At 42.2% G+C, this 18636-nt stretch overlaps 1 protein-coding gene across 3 annotated transcripts in view; it reads left to right on the top strand.

The window, feature by feature from the left end:
• LOC119798721 (spectrin beta chain, non-erythrocytic 1) overlaps positions 1 to 18636 on the top strand; it is a 141264-nt gene that overhangs the window by 54077 nt on the left and 68551 nt on the right. For all 3 annotated transcript variants that reach the window (XM_038308294.1, XM_038308293.1, XM_038308296.1), the window contains one exon: positions 9043 to 9194. In XM_038308294.1, coding sequence (XP_038164222.1) covers positions 9043 to 9194 — 152 coding nt within the window. The remainder of the gene's footprint in view (positions 1 to 9042; positions 9195 to 18636) is intronic.

The raw sequence follows: 18636 nt of genomic DNA, 5'->3' as shown, positions 1-18636 counted from the left end.
AATCCATCATCCATCCATCCATCATCCATCATCCATCCATCATCCATCCATCATCCATCCATCCATCATCCATCCATCCATCCATCATCCATCCATCATCCATCCATCCATCATCCATCATCCATCATCCATCCATCCATCATCCATCCATCATCCATCATCAATCCATCATCCATCATCCATCCATCATCCATCCATCATCCATCATCCATCCATCATCCATCCATCCATCCATCCATCCATTCCATCATCCATCCATCATCCATCCATCCATCATCCATCATCCATCCATCATCCATCCATCCATCCATCCATCCATCCATCCATCCATCCATCCATCATCCATCCATCATCCATCCATCATCCATCCATCCATCATCCATCCATCATCCATCCATCATCCATCCTTCATCCATCATCCATCCATCATCCATCCATCATCCATCCATCATCCCTCCATCCATCATCCCTCCATCCATCATCCATCCATCCATCCATCCATCATCCATCCATCATCCATCCATCCATCATCTATCATCCATCCATCATCCATCCATCCATCCATCATCCATCATCCATCATCCATCCATCCATCATCCATCCATCATCCATCCATCATCCATCATCCATCCATCCATCATCCATCATCCATCCATCATCCATCCATCATCCATCCATCCATCATCCATCCATCCATCCATCATCCATCCATCCATCATCCATCCATCATCCATCCATCATCCATCCATCCATCATCCATCCATCATCCATCCATCATCCATCATCCATCCATCATCCATCCATCATCCATCATCCATCCATCATCCATCCATCCATCATCCATCATCCATCCATCATCCATCCATCATCCATCATCCATCCATCATCCATCCATCATCCATCCATCATCCATCCATCATCCATCCACCCATCATCCATCCATCCATCATCCATCCATCATCCATCATCCATCCATCCATCATCCATCCATCATCCATCATCCAGCCATCCATCATCCATCCATCATCCATCCATCATCCATCCATCATCCATCCATCATCCATCCATCATCCATCATCCATCCATCATCCATCCATCATCCATCCATCATCCATTCATCCATCTATCATCCATCCATCATCCATCATTCATCATCCATCCATCCATCCATCCATCATCCATCCATCATCCATCATCCATCCATCATCCATCCATCCATCCATCATCCATCATCCATCCATCATCCATCCATCATCCATCCATCATCCATCCATCCATCATCCATCCATCATCCATCCATCATCCATCCATCATCCATCCATCCATCATCCATCCATCATCCATCCATCATCCATCCATCCATCCATCATCCATCCATCCATCCATCATCCATCATCCATCCATCCATCATCCATCCATCATCCATCCATCATCCATCCATCCATCGTTCATCCATCCATCATCCATCCATCATCCATCCATCATCCATTCATCCATCGTCCATCCATCTATCATCCATCCATCCATCATCCATCCATCCATCGTCCATCCATCCATCATCCATCCATCCATCATCCATCCATCATCCATCCATCATCCATCATCCATCATCCATCCATCCATCCATCCATCATCCATCCATCATCCATCCATCCATCATCCATCCATCCATCATCCATCCATCCATCATCCATCATCCATCCATCATCCATCCATCATCCATCCATCATCCATCCATCCATCACCCATCCATCCATCCATCCATCCATCATCCATTCATCATCCATCCATCCATCATCCATCATCCATCCATCCATCATCCATCCATCCATCCATCCATCATCCATCATCCATCCATCCATCATCCATCCATCATCCATCCATCCATCATCCATCCATCATCCATCCATCCATCATCCATCCATCCATCATCCATCCATCCATCATCCATCCATCATCCATCCATCATCCATCCATCCATCCATCCATCCATCATCCATCATCCATCCATCCATCCATCATCCATCCATCATCCATCCATCTATCATCCATCATCCATCCATCCATCCATCATCCATCCATCATCCATCCATCATCCATCATCCATCCATCCATCATCCATCCATCCATCATCCATCCATCCATCATCCATCCATCCATCATCCATCATCCATCCATCCATCATCCATCCATCCATCATCCATCCATCCATCATCCATCCATCCATCATCCATCCATCATCCATCCATCCATCCATCCATCATCCATCATCCATCCATCCATCCATCATCCATCCATCATCCATCCATCTATCATCCATCATCCATCCATCCATCCATCATCCATCCATCATCCATCCATCATTCATCATCCATCCATCCATCATCCATCCATCATCCATCCATCATCCATCATCCATCCATCCATCATCCATCCATCTATCATCCATCATCCATCCATCCATCCATCCATCATCCATCATCCATCCGTCATCCATCATCCATCCATCATCCATCATCCATCCATCCATCATCCATCATCCATCCATCCATCCATCATCCATCCATCCATCATCCATCCATCATCCATCCATCTATCATCCATCATCCATCATCCATCCATCCATCCATCCATCCATCATCCATCCATCCATCCATCCATCCATCATCCATCCATCCATCATCCATCCATCCATCCTCCATCCATCTATCATCCATCATCCATCATCCATCCATCCATCATCCATCATCCATCCATCATCCATCAATCCTTCATCCATCCTTCATCCATCCATCCATCCATCATCCAACCATCATCCATCCATCATCCATCCATCCATCACCCATCCATCCATCCATCATCCATCATCATCCATCCATCCATCCATCCATCCATCCATCCATCCATCCATCCATCCATCCATCCATCCATCCATCCATCCATCCATCCATCCATCCATCCATCCATCCATCCATCCATCCATCCATCCATCCATCCATCCATCCATCCATCCATCCATCCATCCCCTAGTTTTAACTTTAATTCTATATTTCATGTTTTATCAGATGGATAGTTTCTCTTTTTCAGTAGAATAACTTTTTCAGAATCTTCTGGTAAAATTTCTTGAATCTTTTTTCAAACATTATTTCCTGGCGGTTGACGTCATTCAGGCAGCAGGGAAACGTTTAAGCACAGTCTGAATATTTCTGCAGCAAAGGACCAGGAAAGATCTTCTAAATGGATTCCTGAACAGGACCTGCTAAAGCGGGTCTCTGGTCTCTGGTCTCTGGTCCGCCTAAGCTCAGAGTTTTCCTGCCGTCACACGTCGATCCGACCTGCAGCTCCAGTCGACCGCTGATGCAGAACGAGTCAAACGGCGACTTGTTGCTCCAGGCGGTTAGCAGGTAATCCCCCAACGTTACAACACTGACAGAGTCATGTTTCAGGCTGCTGATGCTCTGACTGAACTGATGATGGTGTGTGAGGGGGTTTAATTTGCCCTGAGCCCAGTCTGTCAGGCTGACCTCCTCGGTCAATGATTGGCTGAGCTGGGAGCAGATGAAGACCTGATCTCTGCTGGGAATTCTTCTCATATCTCCGTCCTTCCTTGGATTGTGTTTGAGTGATTTATGGGAATGAAAAGTTCCTCACAGGATCTCTGACCGTCAAATTCCCGTCTCCCCCCCCCCCCCCCCCCCCCCCCCCCCCCCCAGGCTCAGGTTAAGGTCAGCCTCTGGCTCTGACTGTTACTGAGCCGCATCTCCTGATCAATACCTCCTCTGTCCTCCATTCTGCCTCCAGCGCCCTCAGGCGCGTGATGCGGATTCAGCAGAACTCTGAGACAGAGAGGGAAACCGGACCTGCTGGGATCAGGTTCTGCTGAAGGCCGTAGGTCTCAGCTTTGCCTTTAGAGATGAAGATGTTTCTTTTCCATCAGTTTATGATCCTAAATCATTTCCCTGCAAACAATCATGGCCTCAAGTTTCATCTCGCCAAAAGCCTTTTAGAAACGTTAGAGAGGATGATCGGACTGAACCAGAACTCTCTGCTGAGCTTTTTCTGTATTTCTGTGTCTGAATGTAAACACGTCTTCCTGCTGGGACAGGCATCTGCTTCTTTTTCAGCACAGGAAGGGGAAACACACACACACACACAGGGGGGGAACAAATCATCTATGCAGAAAACAAAGTTGGAAGCTTGAAGATGAAGATAAGCCTCTCTGCTGAGCTGCAGATAACATCTAATAAATGTGCAGAAGCTGAAATAGTTTTCTCTTTCTCAGTTTATCGGTTTCTCCATCTGAGGAGGAATTTTGGTTGTTTTTTCCGTCCAACTTTGCTTCAGTTCAACGTTTGCAGATGTTTGTTTAAACCCTGAACGAACCGCTGCTGCATTTGGAACGGTTCTGCTGGTCTGACTGGAATCCAGGACAAGACCTTATTACCTTTGTAACATGAAAAAAAATGGATGTTTTGATGGCAAAAATTAATGTCAATGTAATAAGAAGAAACGCAGACTTGCTCGAATATATTAAGAAAAATAACAAAAGTTCTTCTAGAAGAAATGAATGAAAAACACTCTGAGAGTGAAAGAAACGATTCAATTCTATTCAGTTTATTTCTATAGCTCCAATTCACATCATGTCATCTCAGGCCACTTTCCAGTTCACCAGATCATCCAGTCAGATTGATTCAAAGTTTTCTATCTAAGGAATACCAGCTGATTGCATCGACTCATTGACTCTTCAGCAATCCCTCACACTAAGCATGCTTGTAGCGACAGTGGAGAGGAAAAACTCCCTTTGAACAGGAAGAAACCTCCAGCAGAACCAGGCTCAGTGTGAGCGGCCATCTGCTGAGGCCCACTGGGGTTCAAGGAGACAGAAGCAGACATAGAAAAAGAAGCATAGATACAAAAGGCAACTGTCAACCAGCTCCACAGGCGGCCCCGTCCAGGAAACACACAGCCAGGCAGACGAGCTCCGAGCCAGCTCCCATGTCAGAGGATGAAGAGAGCACATCCAGTTAGTCACAGTCAGAGAAACAGGACTACACTGGAAAACAGGCCAAGCTCCAACATCTAGAAACAAAGGTGTTGATGGCAGCAGCACAGGTGATATTTCTCTCCAGGATGGAGTCACAGCCAAACAGGAACAGACCAGATGAAGCTACTATGAGAAAAAGCAGAGAGAGCAGAACGTTAGAGATTGAACTAACAGATTCTGCAGAGTGGGAGAATAGAGAGAGAATGAAGCAGAATGATGAAAAAGGGGTCCCTATGTCCTCCAGCAGTCTAAGCCTATAGCAGCAGAACTATAGAGATAGATCAGGATAACCTGAGCCACTCTAACTAGAAGCTTTATCAAAAAGGAAAGTTTTAAGCCTAGCCTTAAAAGTAGACAGGGTGTCTGCCTCACGGACTAAAACTGGTAGTTGGTTCCACAGGAGAGGAGCCTGAGAACTAAAAGATCTGCCTCCCATTCTACTTTTAGAAATTCTAGGAACCACTAGTAAACCTGCAGATTGAGAGCGAAGTGCTCTGTTAGGAACATAAGGAACAATCAGATCTCTGATATCAGATGGAGCTTGGCCATTTAAGGCTTTATATGTGAGAAGGAGGATTTTAAATTCTCTTCTGGATTTAACAGGAAGCCAATGAACCACATTTTTTGGTCCAGCATAACCTTAGAGGCATTAATACTGATACCGGCACTTACATTTTTTTGTTTATAAACCTAAATATAATTGTTAACTAGGCTTATTAACTTTTTAACTTTACTTTTTAACTTTTTTCTTGACCTATTAACTTTTTTTCCAACTTAATCTCCAGCAGGTAATCTATCATTCAAGTTCTCATCTAATTGGTCAAATGCCAAAATACGATGTGCAGTAATGTAGCAGGATCTCTGCTGAATGGCTGGATATAGATCTTGTGCTTCTAGACCTCACCGGGGGTGGACTCCATTTGTAAGGCTTATGCAAGGGATCGAAAATGCTAACTTGCCCTATAAAGAGTTAACTGATATCCTGGTTCGATTCCATTTGTTTTATTTTTATATCTCCGATTCCTATCATGATGTCTCAGGGGACTTTATAGATCCAGATCAATCAGATCATCCGGTCATCTTGAAGTTTTTTTAAAATCAGCTGATTGCGTCTCGTCATTGACTCTGCTGGATTAGCGCCAGAGAAGCAGATGTTGACTCTGCCTGCATGTGGCGACCGTAGAGAGAAAAACTCCCTTTGAAAGAAGCTCAGGTGGAAAGTTTGTATTAAATGCTGATGGTTCTTCAGGCGGTAAAGTTAATTTTCTCTGTGGCTCCAGCCGTCTGCATTCTGTGGGTTTTAAAGCTGTTTCTCTTCATGCATCAGTGAAAAACACCAGCTTGTATCCAGGAGGGGGAGGGGCTTAGCTTAGTAAAGTCAAAGAAACTGTTGTTTAAAGTAGCTGAAAAAGCAGCTAAAGTGGAAACGATATTTTCCTGCAGCCCAAGCTGCTTCAGAACAGGAAGATAAAGTTTAAAGGCTGGTTTTGGTTTTGGGCCGAATGTGATCCTGAATCAGGACGGATCTCTGAGGCGCGCTCAGCTTTCCTCTGGGAGCTGTTTAACCTCCATTATTCATCAGAACCTTCCTGTTGGTCCTCCATGTTCCTCCTTCCTGTTCATATCCGACCCATCTCAGACCCGCCATGTTGTCCACTTCCTATCAGAACCCCCCCACCCTCCAACACTGCAGCTATTGTTGCCATGAGGATCATGCAGCGTAGGACGGTTTGTTTGTGCAGCAATCAGACGCTCCCGGCTCGGTCCAGATTCTCCTAGAGGTCAAACTGAGGTCATCCTGTTCTTCTGGGTCCATGTGATCATTTTGACTCCTGTTCAGTTAATGAGGTTAAAGAGCTGAGCTGCTGTTAATGTGATGAACTTGGCTGTTTTCTGTGGAGGTAGACGCTGCATCGGCCCGCCGTCATCTTTAGGCTCTGTTGGGATTTTTCCTCTCATCAGCGTCAGCTGATTCCTGCTGCGCTGATTGATTAGAGCCTCAGCAGCACAGCCCCCCCCCCACCCCCATCATCTGTCCATTCTTAATGCTTTGCTTCATTGGTAAATGTTTGCTTCTTTTATTGTTAAAGTCGTAGGGAAATAATATTTAAATGTCAAATCATTCTGGCTTAAACATGTATATAAATGTTCTCTTTATCAGATGATATTGTCCCAAAATTTATAGAATATCTATTTTTTTTTTTAATCCTGTCTTAAATTCTGTGGTTTTTTCCGTTATTTTATGCAGGCCAGTTAGTTATACATCCAATCATATATCAGCGGTCATCTGTCAATCACATTTTTTCGGTCATAGCATCCTAATTCATATTTTTTTTCTGTTGAACTCAGGTTTTATAGACGTTTTCCACCCAGAATGAGATCCTGAAGGATCCATCTTCTCTACAATTCTTCTTTTTCCATTTTCCTGTTTTTCTATTCCCCTAAATCAGGGCTAACCAATTAAAAATCAGGGGGGTCCGAACAAAGAAAATCATCAACCAGTAAAGGTCCAGTGACATTTTTAATTATAATCCGTTACTTTAAACAGGATTTAAGACTGAAATAAAATTAGATTTTTGTGCCTCCATTGAATTTTTAAGTAGAAAACAAAATTATTATTATATATCTATATATCATTTTTTCCATTTTAAAATCTTTTTTGAAGTAGAGAACAACATTGTTCAGTTTGATATAAAGACAATTTCCTGATTTACTGTGTCTAAAAGTAGCAGCAGCAGCAACCCAGACTGACAGCTCATTGGCTCATTTGGATCACGTGCAGCCTGGAGCCGGACGCTCCCCAGGGCTTTACCGTATTAACTGGAGAAGAGGAGCAAGTGAAGTTAGATACTGCTGTCAGACAACATGCAGTTGTTTATAAATGTTTTAAATCAGGTTGGGTCTGGATTAGCCAGCAGGTGGGTCCAGATCCGGACTGCGGTCAACTTAATCCGTGACCTCTGGTCTAAAAGATAATTTTTTTTGATGATTTATGTTTTATTTTATTTTTGATTTATTTTCACACTTCATGGATCATTTCTTTGGACTTTGATTTTTGTTTATATCATAGTTTGGGTTTGTTTGTCCAATAAATTTCCTCCTGCAGCATCACCCAGGTGTGCTCTATTATATTCTAAAGGTTATCAGGTAACTTTATGTTCTCAATCAGGAAGCAGCTGTAGATCAGCTCGGCATTAAAGGCATTAAAGTTTTATCGACATGCAGCCGTGGGTCATATCTTATCGCATTCATGCTGTGAATAAAGTTTATCTTTAGTTTAATTATTCTTTTTCTCATGGAGAACTTTGGTCTCTAAATGTGAAAGCAGGTCTGAGCAGAACGCCGCCATCCTGGCGTAGAGCTGGATGATCCTGACCTTCCTGATTCCGTTCAGACGCCGAGCTGTAGTTCAATCTGATTGATTTGATGACTTTTGATGACGTTTTTTATTCGGAGGTTTCTTAAGCAGAGAAGCACGAGGACCCAGTGAGGCGTAGAAGATCCAGCAGCTGCAGACTGGTGGAGCATCATTAGAGCAGCCGTCCGTGAAGCAGTAACCTGATCAACATCGAGCTTTTTCTCCACTTTGAAAGTTCTGGCTCCTCTGGTTGTCATGGTTTCCTTTAACTCCATCTGTAAACATCCGAACGCGTCCAAGAAAGGACGTTTTGTTTAGCAGAGATTGATGTCGGAGCAGATGGCTGTGAAGTATCTGAGGAAGTGCGTCCTGCGGTCCAGCATCCATCGCATAAACAATCCGACTCCTGCCGGATGAGATGAGGCTCCAGCCCTGATGAAGCCGTTCGTCTGATCCCAGACAATAACCAGCAGCTTTCCAGGGATAACCGGCGCTCTGCAGCATCCATCCAATATTTACTGCTTTAGTCTGCAGGGTCAGACACAGGAAGCCCCTCCCAAACACGCCGGGCTCTCCAGGAACAATGCTGGGACCAAACATCCGCCGTTCTGATCCACCTTTTATCTCTGTCTCTGTCCAGATGAGCGTGAGGCGGTGCAGAAGAAGACCTTCACCAAGTGGGTGAACTCCCACCTGTCCAGAGTCTCCTGCCGGATCACGGACCTGTACATGGACCTGAGGGACGGACGGATGCTCATCAAGCTGCTGGAGGTCCTGTCAGGAGAGAGGCTGGTGGGTCGGCTTTATTAAGGTGGTAAAAACAAAAACATGAACTGGAAAGAAGTTTTTTTATGTTAAAAAAATTCCTCTGTGAGGAAATATTCATTTTTATGTTCCAAAAAAGTTAAAATGAATCCTCTGGACTTTGTTTCCAAGTCTGAAGACGTTTCTCTTCCATCCAGGAAGATTTTTCAATTCAAAATGTCAGAAATAGTGTTTAGTTCCAGGTTTTATCCAGCAGCCCAACAAAGCCTGGTTTTAATTTAGAAAACATGCAAATAGAAACGGATGAATGGGTCCCCCCCTTTGGAATGGGGGATAAAGTATTCATTAGTAGTACTTCAGTAAAAGTATTAATACTCAAATCTTACTCAAATAAAAGCAAAAGTCAAACATCTACTCAAGTTAAAGTATTGAAACACTCAATTTTGAAAGTTTGTTAAACATCTAAAATATTCTTTCTGTCCTGATTTGTGGACATTAAGATCTAAAGAGAAGCGCCATCTCCTGGTCAGACGCTGTAATTCAGTGAAAGGGCGGAGTCAGAGTAATTAATATGGCCGCCCAGGAGAAGGTCAGTGGCTGGAAGTTGGAGGGGATTTAGCTGCTATTCGGCTTCTGACTGGGAGGGGCCGTTTTTAATGGCTGCCGCTGTAAGTTTTCAAAAGTACAGATTACATTTTCTGATATCAGGACATTTCTGTCAAATTTTCAGAGTAAATTTCAGAGATGCGTAGAACCACCTGCTAGGGTTGTCAAAAGTATACTGAAATGTTGTATCCGGATACGATACTCATTTTAAGAAACCACCGCTCCTCCAAGCCCCCCCCCCCGCATGCGCTGACCTGCCGTCGCTGCGCCCCTTGTCTCCGATTTATTTATGTATTTATTTACGTTGTTTATGATTATTAACAAGACGTTAGCCTTGAACTGCTAGCTGCGGCCAATAGCTAATAATAACATGCTAAAATTAATCAAGTACATATCCAAGTCCGCCCACATGAAGTCGGCCATTTTGATTACGTCACCAATAGGAAGATCCCAAGCAAGAAAATACTAATTGCTTCATGGCAATATAGACAATTTAAAAATAGTGAAATTAATCTTTCAAACACTTAATTAAACTCTATCCAGAATATTATGTTAAAATAGTGTATGTTAAATAGGTTTGTACAATAAGTCCAAACAAGTTTAACCAAACAATATTTATTTCTCACAATTATGAAGGGTGGAGGATTAGGTGTAGGAATAGTATCACGATGACATCCCCCTAAATCAGTCCATTGACCGAAAAAGGTATGGTTCAGGGGATCAAAGGCAATGCACGGGCCGGCGCACGTTTGTTGGTATCTCTCAGATCCATAGCCAAGCCAGTTTATAGAACTTGGAGAACTAGGGTTAGCTTTTAGAGTAATGGCTAGGTCTTAGGGTTAGGGCAAGGCTTAAAATTAGGTTTAGGGCAAGTGTCAAGGTTAGGGATCGGCTAAGTGAAATTTTAAGGCATGAGTCAGGTGTTAGGTTTAGGCATGGATTCCACTAATATTAGGGTCAGTAGCTAAATGATCTGGTAAGTTGATAGTAAGGGCTAGAGTTAGGTTTAGGGCAAGTGTCAAGGTTAGGGATAGGGTTAGGGTTATTAATACGGGTCACCAGTCACGATAACATGAGTAACAGGTCAGTTTGAAATGAAAGACACTAACCTGTCATAATTCAGTTACATTTTGAGGTCTTTGTTTTTATCCTTGTGGAATCGAAAATGGTATCGAGTATCGAGTATTTTCCTGAGTATCGGTATCGAGTTGAACATTTTAGTATCGTAACAACCCTACCACCTGCTATAGATTCTACACCACCTGGAAAGAAGTTCAGCACTGAAATACCACAAATATAAGGACAATTTTTTTAAGTATTATTTCTTATTTAAAACAAAACAAATAGAAAACATGAGTCTTTCTTCCTCTATAGAAAAGAGGTTAAAGTTTGAATCTATTAGAAACTAGAACTCTGATCTGAGACTCATCCTACTGAACAACTTGGCCTCATGGCAACAATTAACGCCTTAATAAAACGATAAACTACTAATAATATCTATTCTGAGTTTCTCTCATCAGTGGAACGTCATTAAATCTGTAGATCAGTGGCGTCTAGATTCAGTCCTAATGGCTGCTATCCGCCATGATGGATGAAAAACAGCAACTAGGGTTGTCACGACACTAAAATGTTCAACTCGATACCGATACTCAGGAAAAGTAGTCGATGCTCGATACCATTTTCGATACCAAAATTTAATTTTAATTTGGTAATTTAATTTACCAAATTTAATAAATAAAATACAAAATAATAAATAAATACAATAAACAATAAGAACAATATTTTGAGGTTGTTTGCTGTGCACAATATTAAGCAACCGCGATAAAAGACTAACAAAATTAACTTAAGTGTTCCTTCCTTGGCTTTGCTTTGCACACAGTGACACTAGCTAAACCAGTTAAAAAACAAAAATAATTCTCAGCAGCTGCACCTGTTACAGAAAAAGTGTGAAACTGTAAAATGCACAGAATTATTCAATCACAAAAGTGCATTTTCCTCTATTCTGCACTCTAGATGAATGGCTGTTTAGGTGCCACTGGTGGTGGCACTGTATCGATACTTTTGAAAATAATTATCGTGTCCGGATACAACGTTTCAGTATCGATACTTTTGACAACCCTAACAGCAACAGAGGATTAGAAAGCTGAGCTGAAGAAACTAACAGCTTCCTGGAAATGGAGGGAAAGTTAAAAATACCCCCCCTCCCAAAAAAAAAGACTTAGTAAAGTAACAATACAAATAAAAAGTAATTAAGTAACACAGATATAAGCCTTGTAGACGTGAAGCTCAGGAATGGATCGACTCTGGTTTATAAAAAGAGAAAAATCTTTCTGAAAATGACGGCGGTGAGAAAAGAGGTCGACCTTCAACGCTCCGCCATCAGCTGCACCACACAGACATTAAGGTTTAAACTCCTCAGTCCCACATTCTCACTGGTGCCCATTCGGTTCAAACTGGTATTTCCAAACCAGTTTGATTTTTTTAGGTTCTTTCAGATTCAGAACGGTTTAATTCAAACATCTTTATTGGTTTATCTGCAGAGAAAAGCCTGGAACCATCAGGCTGTTAAAGTTTCCAGTTGTTTAAAGGTGTCGGATCCCCCCCCCCTACAGGGTTTGGTTAGGAAGGTTTATTTACTCTGACCTGCTGCTTGTGACACAGTCACTGTTGGTTTGAGGTTTAAATTCCAGTCGGATGAATAAAGTGATGCTGTGGGCTCCGCTTCCCCCCGTTCCCGAAAGAGAGGAGGGAGTAACCATGGCTACCAGTGACTCAGCAGCTCTCAGTCCGTCATAAGCCCAGCTTCATCGCTTCCGTTCAAAAAGTTATTCTTTTAGATTTAGTCTCTGAGAAAAGATCCATTTCTGTTGTCCCGTCACCATGGAAACAGGATACAGTCCTATTTCAGTCCTGCTGTTTTCCCTCCACCCACACCCACCCGCCCACACCGTGTAGCAGCGCCTCTTTTCTCCGTCTCTTCCTCTCTGCTGCCATCCGGCCTTTTCTCCACCCGTCAAACGAACAGAGAGGAAACCGAGCGCCGCTGCCAAGCCGCGTTTCCACGCATTTCCACTCTTTTATCAGCTTCCAGCTTTCTGAGACCTGCCAGAGGCTCATGAGGGGAACGTGGGGGGAAAGTCTGGAAAGCAGAGGGTGGTTGGGGTTTCTGCGAGGGGCTGACGGAGGTCGGCGGTATGGAGGGTGTCGGCGCTGTGAAAGGAGCCGTGGAGAAAGTTTGAGGGTTTGCATGAAGCCAAAAACGCCTCCAGATGAAACAGAAGAATCTGACGGCGAGCGGCTGTTTCCAAAATGCAGAGGCAGGAAATAAAGAGCAGCGGCGTTAGAGAGCGGCGCTGCTCCAGGTTCACCTTCTACCAGCGGCATTCTGGGAAAGCTGGAAGGAGCATTTAATTATGACCGACTTAGAGTGAATAACGTTACAGGAGCTCAAACAGCCATGATCCAGTTAAACCATCATGAATCCAATTTCTAGGAAATATTTATCCAATAAAACATTATTTTTCCTAAATGTTCATGTAGTGATGTTATTGTTTGCTAAGATGGAAAGATGGGATATTATTATTAAGATCAGGCGTCCCCACAGTTGGTCCCTGAGGGCCGCTGTCCTGCAGCTTTTAGAGGTTTCTCTGCAGCTTTTAGAGGTTTCTCTGCAGGTTTTAGAGGTTTCTCTGCAGGTTTTAGATGTTTCTCTGCAGGTTTTAGATGTTTCTCTGCAGGTTTTAGATGTTTCTCTGCAGGTTTTAGAGGTTTCTCTGCAGGTTTTAGAGGTTTCTCTGCAGGTTTTAGAGGTTTCTCTGCAGGTTTTAGATGTTTCTCTGCAGGATTTAGATGTTTCTCTGCAGGATTTAGATGTTTCTCTGCAGGTTTTAGAGGTTTCTCTGCAGGTTTTAGAGGTTTCTCTGCAGGTTTTAGAGGTTTCTCTGCAGGTTTTAGATGTTTCTCTGCAGGTTTTAGATGTTTCTCTGCAGGTTTTGAGGTTTCTCTGCAGGTTTAGATGTTTCTCTGCAGGTTTTAGAGGGTTTCTCATGCAGGTTTAGGAGGTTTCTCTGCAGGTTTTAGATGTTTCTCTGCAGGGTTTTAGATGTTTCTCTGCAGGTTTTTGAGGAGGGTTCTCTGCAGGTTTTAGAGGGTTTCTCTGCAGGTTTTAGATGTTTCTCTGCAGGTTTTAGAGCTTTCTCTGCAGGTTTGATGTTTCTCTGCTGTGTTTCTCTAGCAGTTTTTGATGTTTCTCTGCAGGTTTTAGAGGTTTCTCTGCAGGTTTTAGATGTTTCTCTGCAGGTTTTAGATGTTTCTCTGCAGGTTTTAGATGTTTCTCTGCAGGTTTTAGAGGTTATCTCTGCAGGTTTTAGAGTTTCTCTGCAGGTTTTAGATGTTTCTCTGCAGGTTTTAGATGTTTCTCTGCAGTTTTAGATGTTTCTCTGCAGGTTTTAGATGTTTCTCTGCAGGTTTTAGATGTTTCTCTGCAGGTTTTAGATGTTTCTCTGCAGGTTTTAGATGTTTCTCTGCAGGTTTTAGAGGTTTCTCTGCAGGTTTTAGATGTTTCTCTGCAGGTTTTAGATGTTTCTCTGCAGGTTTTAGATGTTTCTCTGCAGGTTTTAGATGTTTCTCTGCAGGTTTTAGATGTTTCTCTGCAGGTTTTAGATGTTTCTCTGCAGGTTTTAGAGGTTTCTCTGCAGGTTTTAGATGTTTCTCTGCAGGTTTTAGATGTTTCTCTGCAGGTTTTAGAGGTTTCTCTGCAGGTTTTAGATGTTTCTCTGCAGGTTTTAGAGGTTTCTCTGCAGGTTTTAGATGTTTCTCTGCAGGTTTTAGATGTTTCTCTGCAGGTTTTAGATGTTTCTCTGCAGGTTTTAGATGTTTCTCTGCAGGTTTTAGAGGTTTCTCTGCAGGTTTTAGATGTTTCTCTGCAGGTTTTAGAGGTTTCTCTGCAGGTTTTAGATGTTTCTCTGCAGGTTTTAGATGTTTCTCTGCAGGTTTTAGATGTTTCTCTGCAGGTTTTAGATGTTTCTCTGCAGGTTTTAGATGTTTCTCTGCAGGTTTTAGATGTTTCTCTGCAGGTTTTAGATGTTTCTCTGCAGGTTTTAGATGTTTCTCTGCAGGTTTTAGATGTTTCTCTGCAGGTTTTAGAGGTTTCTCTGCAGGTTTTAGATGTTTCTCTGCAGGTTTTAGAGGTTTCTCTGCAGGTTTTAGATGTTTCTCTGCAGGTTTTAGATGTTTCTCTGCAGGTTTTAGATGTTTCTCTGCAGGTTTTAGATGTTTCTCTGCAGGTTTTAGAGGTTTCTCTGCAGGTTTTAGATGTTTCTCTGCAGGTTTTAGATGTTTCTCTGCAGGTTTTAGATGTTTCTCTGCAGGTTTTAGAGGTTTCTCTGCAGGTTTTAGAGGTTTCTCTGCAGGTTTTAGATGTTTCTCTGCAGGTTTTAGATGTTTCTCTGCAGGTTTTAGATGTTTCTCTGCAGGTTTTAGAGGTTTCTCTGCAGGTTTTAGATGTTTCTCTGCAGGTTTTAGATGTTTCTCTGCAGGATTTAGATGTTTCTCTGCAGGTTTTAGAGGTTTCTCTGCAGGTTTTAGAGGTTTCTCTGCAGGTTTTAGATGTTTCTCTGCAGGTTTTAGATGTTTCTCTGCAGGTTTTAGAGGTTTCTCTGCAGGTTTTAGAGGTTTCTCTGCAGGTTTTAGATGTTTCTCTGCAGGTTTTAGATGTTTCTCTGCAGGTTTTAGATGTTTCTCTGCAGGTTTTAGATGTTTCTCTGCAGGTTTTAGATGTTTCTCTGCAGGTTTTAGATGTTTCTCTGCAGGTTTTAGAGGTTTCTCTGCAGGTTTTAGAGGTTTCTCTGCAGGTTTTAGAGGTTTCTCTGCAGGTTTTAGATGTTTCTCTGCAGGTTTTAGATGTTTCTCTGCAGGTTTTAGATGTTTCTCTGCAGGTTTTAGAGGTTTCTCTGCAGGTTTTAGAGGTTTCTCTGCAGGTTTTAGAGGTTTCTCTGCAGGTTTTAGATGTTTCTCTGCAGGTTTTAGAGGTTTCTCTGCAGGTTTTAGATGTTTCTCTGCAGGTTTTAGAGGTTTCTCTGCAGGTTTTAGAGGTTTCTCTGCAGGTTTTAGATGTTTCTCTGCAGGTTTTAGATGTTTCTCTGCAGGTTTTAGAGGTTTCTCTGCAGGTTTTAGAGGTTTCTCTGCAGGTTTTAGATGTTTCTCTGCAGGTTTTAGAGGTTTCTCTGCAGGTTTTAGATGTTTCTCTGCAGGTTTTAGAGGTTTCTCTGCAGGTTTTAGATGTTTCTCTGCAGGTTTTAGATGTTTCTCTGCAGGTTTTAGATGTTTCTCTGCAGGATTTAGATGTTTCTCTGCAGGATTTAGATGTTTCTCTGCAGGTTTTAGAGGTTTCTCTGCAGGTTTTAGATGTTTCTCTGCAGGTTTTAGATGTTTCTCTGCAGGTTTTAGATGTTTCTCTGCAGGTTTTAGAGGTTTCTCTGCAGGTTTTAGATGTTTCTCTGCAGGTTTTAGATGTTTCTCTGCAGGTTTTAGATGTTTCTCTGCAGGTTTTAGAGGTTTCTCTGCAGGTTTTAGATGTTTCTCTGCAGGATTTAGATGTTTCTCTGCAGGTTTTAGATGTTTCTCTGCAGGATTTAGATGTTTCTCTGCAGGTTTTAGAGGTTTCTCTGCAGGTTTTAGAGGTTTCTCTGCAGGTTTTAGAGGTTTCTCTGCAGGTTTTAGATGTTTCTCTGCAGGTTTTAGATGTTTCTCTGCAGGTTTTAGAGGTTTCTCTGCAGGTTTTAGATGTTTCTCTGCAGGTTTTAGAGGTTTCTCTGCAGGTTTTAGATGTTTCTCTGCAGGTTTTAGATGTTTCTCTGCAGGTTTTAGATGTTTCTCTGCAGGTTTTAGATGTTTCTCTGCAGGTTTTAGAGGTTTCTCTGCAGGTTTTAGATGTTTCTCTGCAGGTTTTAGAGGTTTCTCTGCAGGTTTTAGATGTTTCTCTGCAGGATTTAGATGTTTCTCTGCAGGTTTTAGATGTTTCTCTGCAGGTTTTAGATGTTTCTCTGCAGGTTTTAGAGGTTTCTCTGCAGGTTTTAGAGGTTTCTCTGCAGGTTTTAGATGTTTCTCTGCAGGTTTTAGATGTTTCTCTGCAGGTTTTAGATGTTTCTCTGCAGGTTTTAGAGGTTTCTCTGCAGGTTTTAGATGTTTCTCTGCAGGTTTTAGAGGTTTCTCTGCAGGTTTTAGATGTTTCTCTGCAGGTTTTAGATGTTTCTCTGCAGGTTTTAGATGTTTCTCTGCAGGTTTTAGATGTTTCTCTGCAGGTTTTAGAGGTTTCTCTGCAGGTTTTAGATGTTTCTCTGCAGGTTTTAGATGTTTCTCTGCAGGTTTTAGATGTTTCTCTGCAGGTTTTAGAGGTTTCTCTGCAGGTTTTAGAGGTTTCTCTGCAGGTTTTAGATGTTTCTCAGCAGATTTTAGATGTTTCTCTCCAGGTTTTAGATGTTTCTCTGCAGGTTTTAGAGGTTTCTCAGCAGGTTTTAGATGTTTCTCTGCAGGTTTTAGATGTTTCTCTGCAGGATTTAGATGTTTCTCTGCAGGTTTTAGATGTTTCTCTGCAGGTTTTAGAGGTTTCTCTGCAGGATTTAGATGTTTCTCTGCAGGTTTTAGATGTTTCTCTGCAGGTTTTAGAGGTTTCTCTGCAGGTTTTAGAGGTTTCTCTGCAGGTTTTAGAGGTTTCTCTGCAGGATTTAGATGTTTCTCTGCAGGATTTAGATGTTTCTCTGCAGGTTTTAGATGTTTCTCTGCAGGTTTTAGATGTTTCTCTGCAGGATTTAGATGTTTCTCTGCAGGTTTTAGAGGTTTCTCTGCAGGTTTTAGATGTTTCTCTGCAGGTTTTAGATGTTTCTCAGCAGATTTTAGATGTTTCTCTGCAGGTTTTAGATGTTTCTCTGCAGGTTTTAGATGTTTCTCTGCAGGTTTTAGATGTTTCTCTGCAGGTTTTAGAGGTTTCTCTGCAGGTTTTAGATGTTTCTCTGCAGGTTTTAGATGTTTCTCTGCAGGTTTTAGAGGTTTCTCTGCAGGTTTTAGATGTTTCTCTGCAGGATTTAGATGTTTCTCTGCAGGATTTAGATGTTTCTCTGCAGGTTTTAGATGTTTCTCTGCAGGTTTTAGATGTTTCTCTGCAGGTTTTAGATGTTTCTCTGCAGGTTTTAGAGGTTTCTCTGCAGGTTTTAGATGTTTCTCTGCAGGTTTTAGAGGTTTCTCTGCAGGTTTTAGAGGTTTCTCTGCAGGTTTTAGATGTTTCTCTGCAGGTTTTAGATGTTTCTCTGCAGGTTTTAGATGTTTCTCTGCAGGTTTTAGATGTTTCTCTGCAGGTTTTAGAGGTTTCTCTGCAGGTTTTAGATGTTTCTCTGCAGGTTTTAGATGTTTCTCTGCAGGTTTTAGATGTTTCTCTGCAGGTTTTAGAGGTTTCTCTGCAGGTTTTAGAGGTTTCTCTGCAGGTTTTAGATGTTTCTCAGCAGATTTGAGATGTTTCTCTGCAGGTTTTAGAGGTTTCTCTGCAGGTTTTAGATGTTTCTCTGCAGGTTTTAGATGTTTCTCTGCAGGTTTTAGATGTTTCTCTGCAGGTTTTAGATGTTTCTCTGCAGGTTTTAGATGTTTCTCTGCAGGTTTTAGATGTTTCTCTGCAGGATTTAGATGTTTCTCTGCAGGTTTTAGAGGTTTCTCTGCAGGTTTTAGAGGTTTCTCTGCAGGTTTTAGAGGTTTCTCTGCAGGTTTTAGAGGTTTCTCTGCAGGTTTTAGATGTTTCTCTGCAGGATTTAGATGTTTCTCTGCAGGTTTTAGAGGTTTCTCTGCAGGTTTTAGAGGTTTCTCTGCAGGTTTTAGA

This window comes from Cyprinodon tularosa, unplaced genomic scaffold, assembly GCF_016077235.1.
Source record: "Cyprinodon tularosa strain WSP-4 unplaced genomic scaffold, ASM1607723v1 ctg634, whole genome shotgun sequence".
NCBI lineage: Eukaryota > Metazoa > Chordata > Actinopteri > Cyprinodontiformes > Cyprinodontidae > Cyprinodon > Cyprinodon tularosa.
Note: the sequence above shows the minus strand (reverse complement) of the source record. Positions and strands in the feature narration are given on the sequence as shown.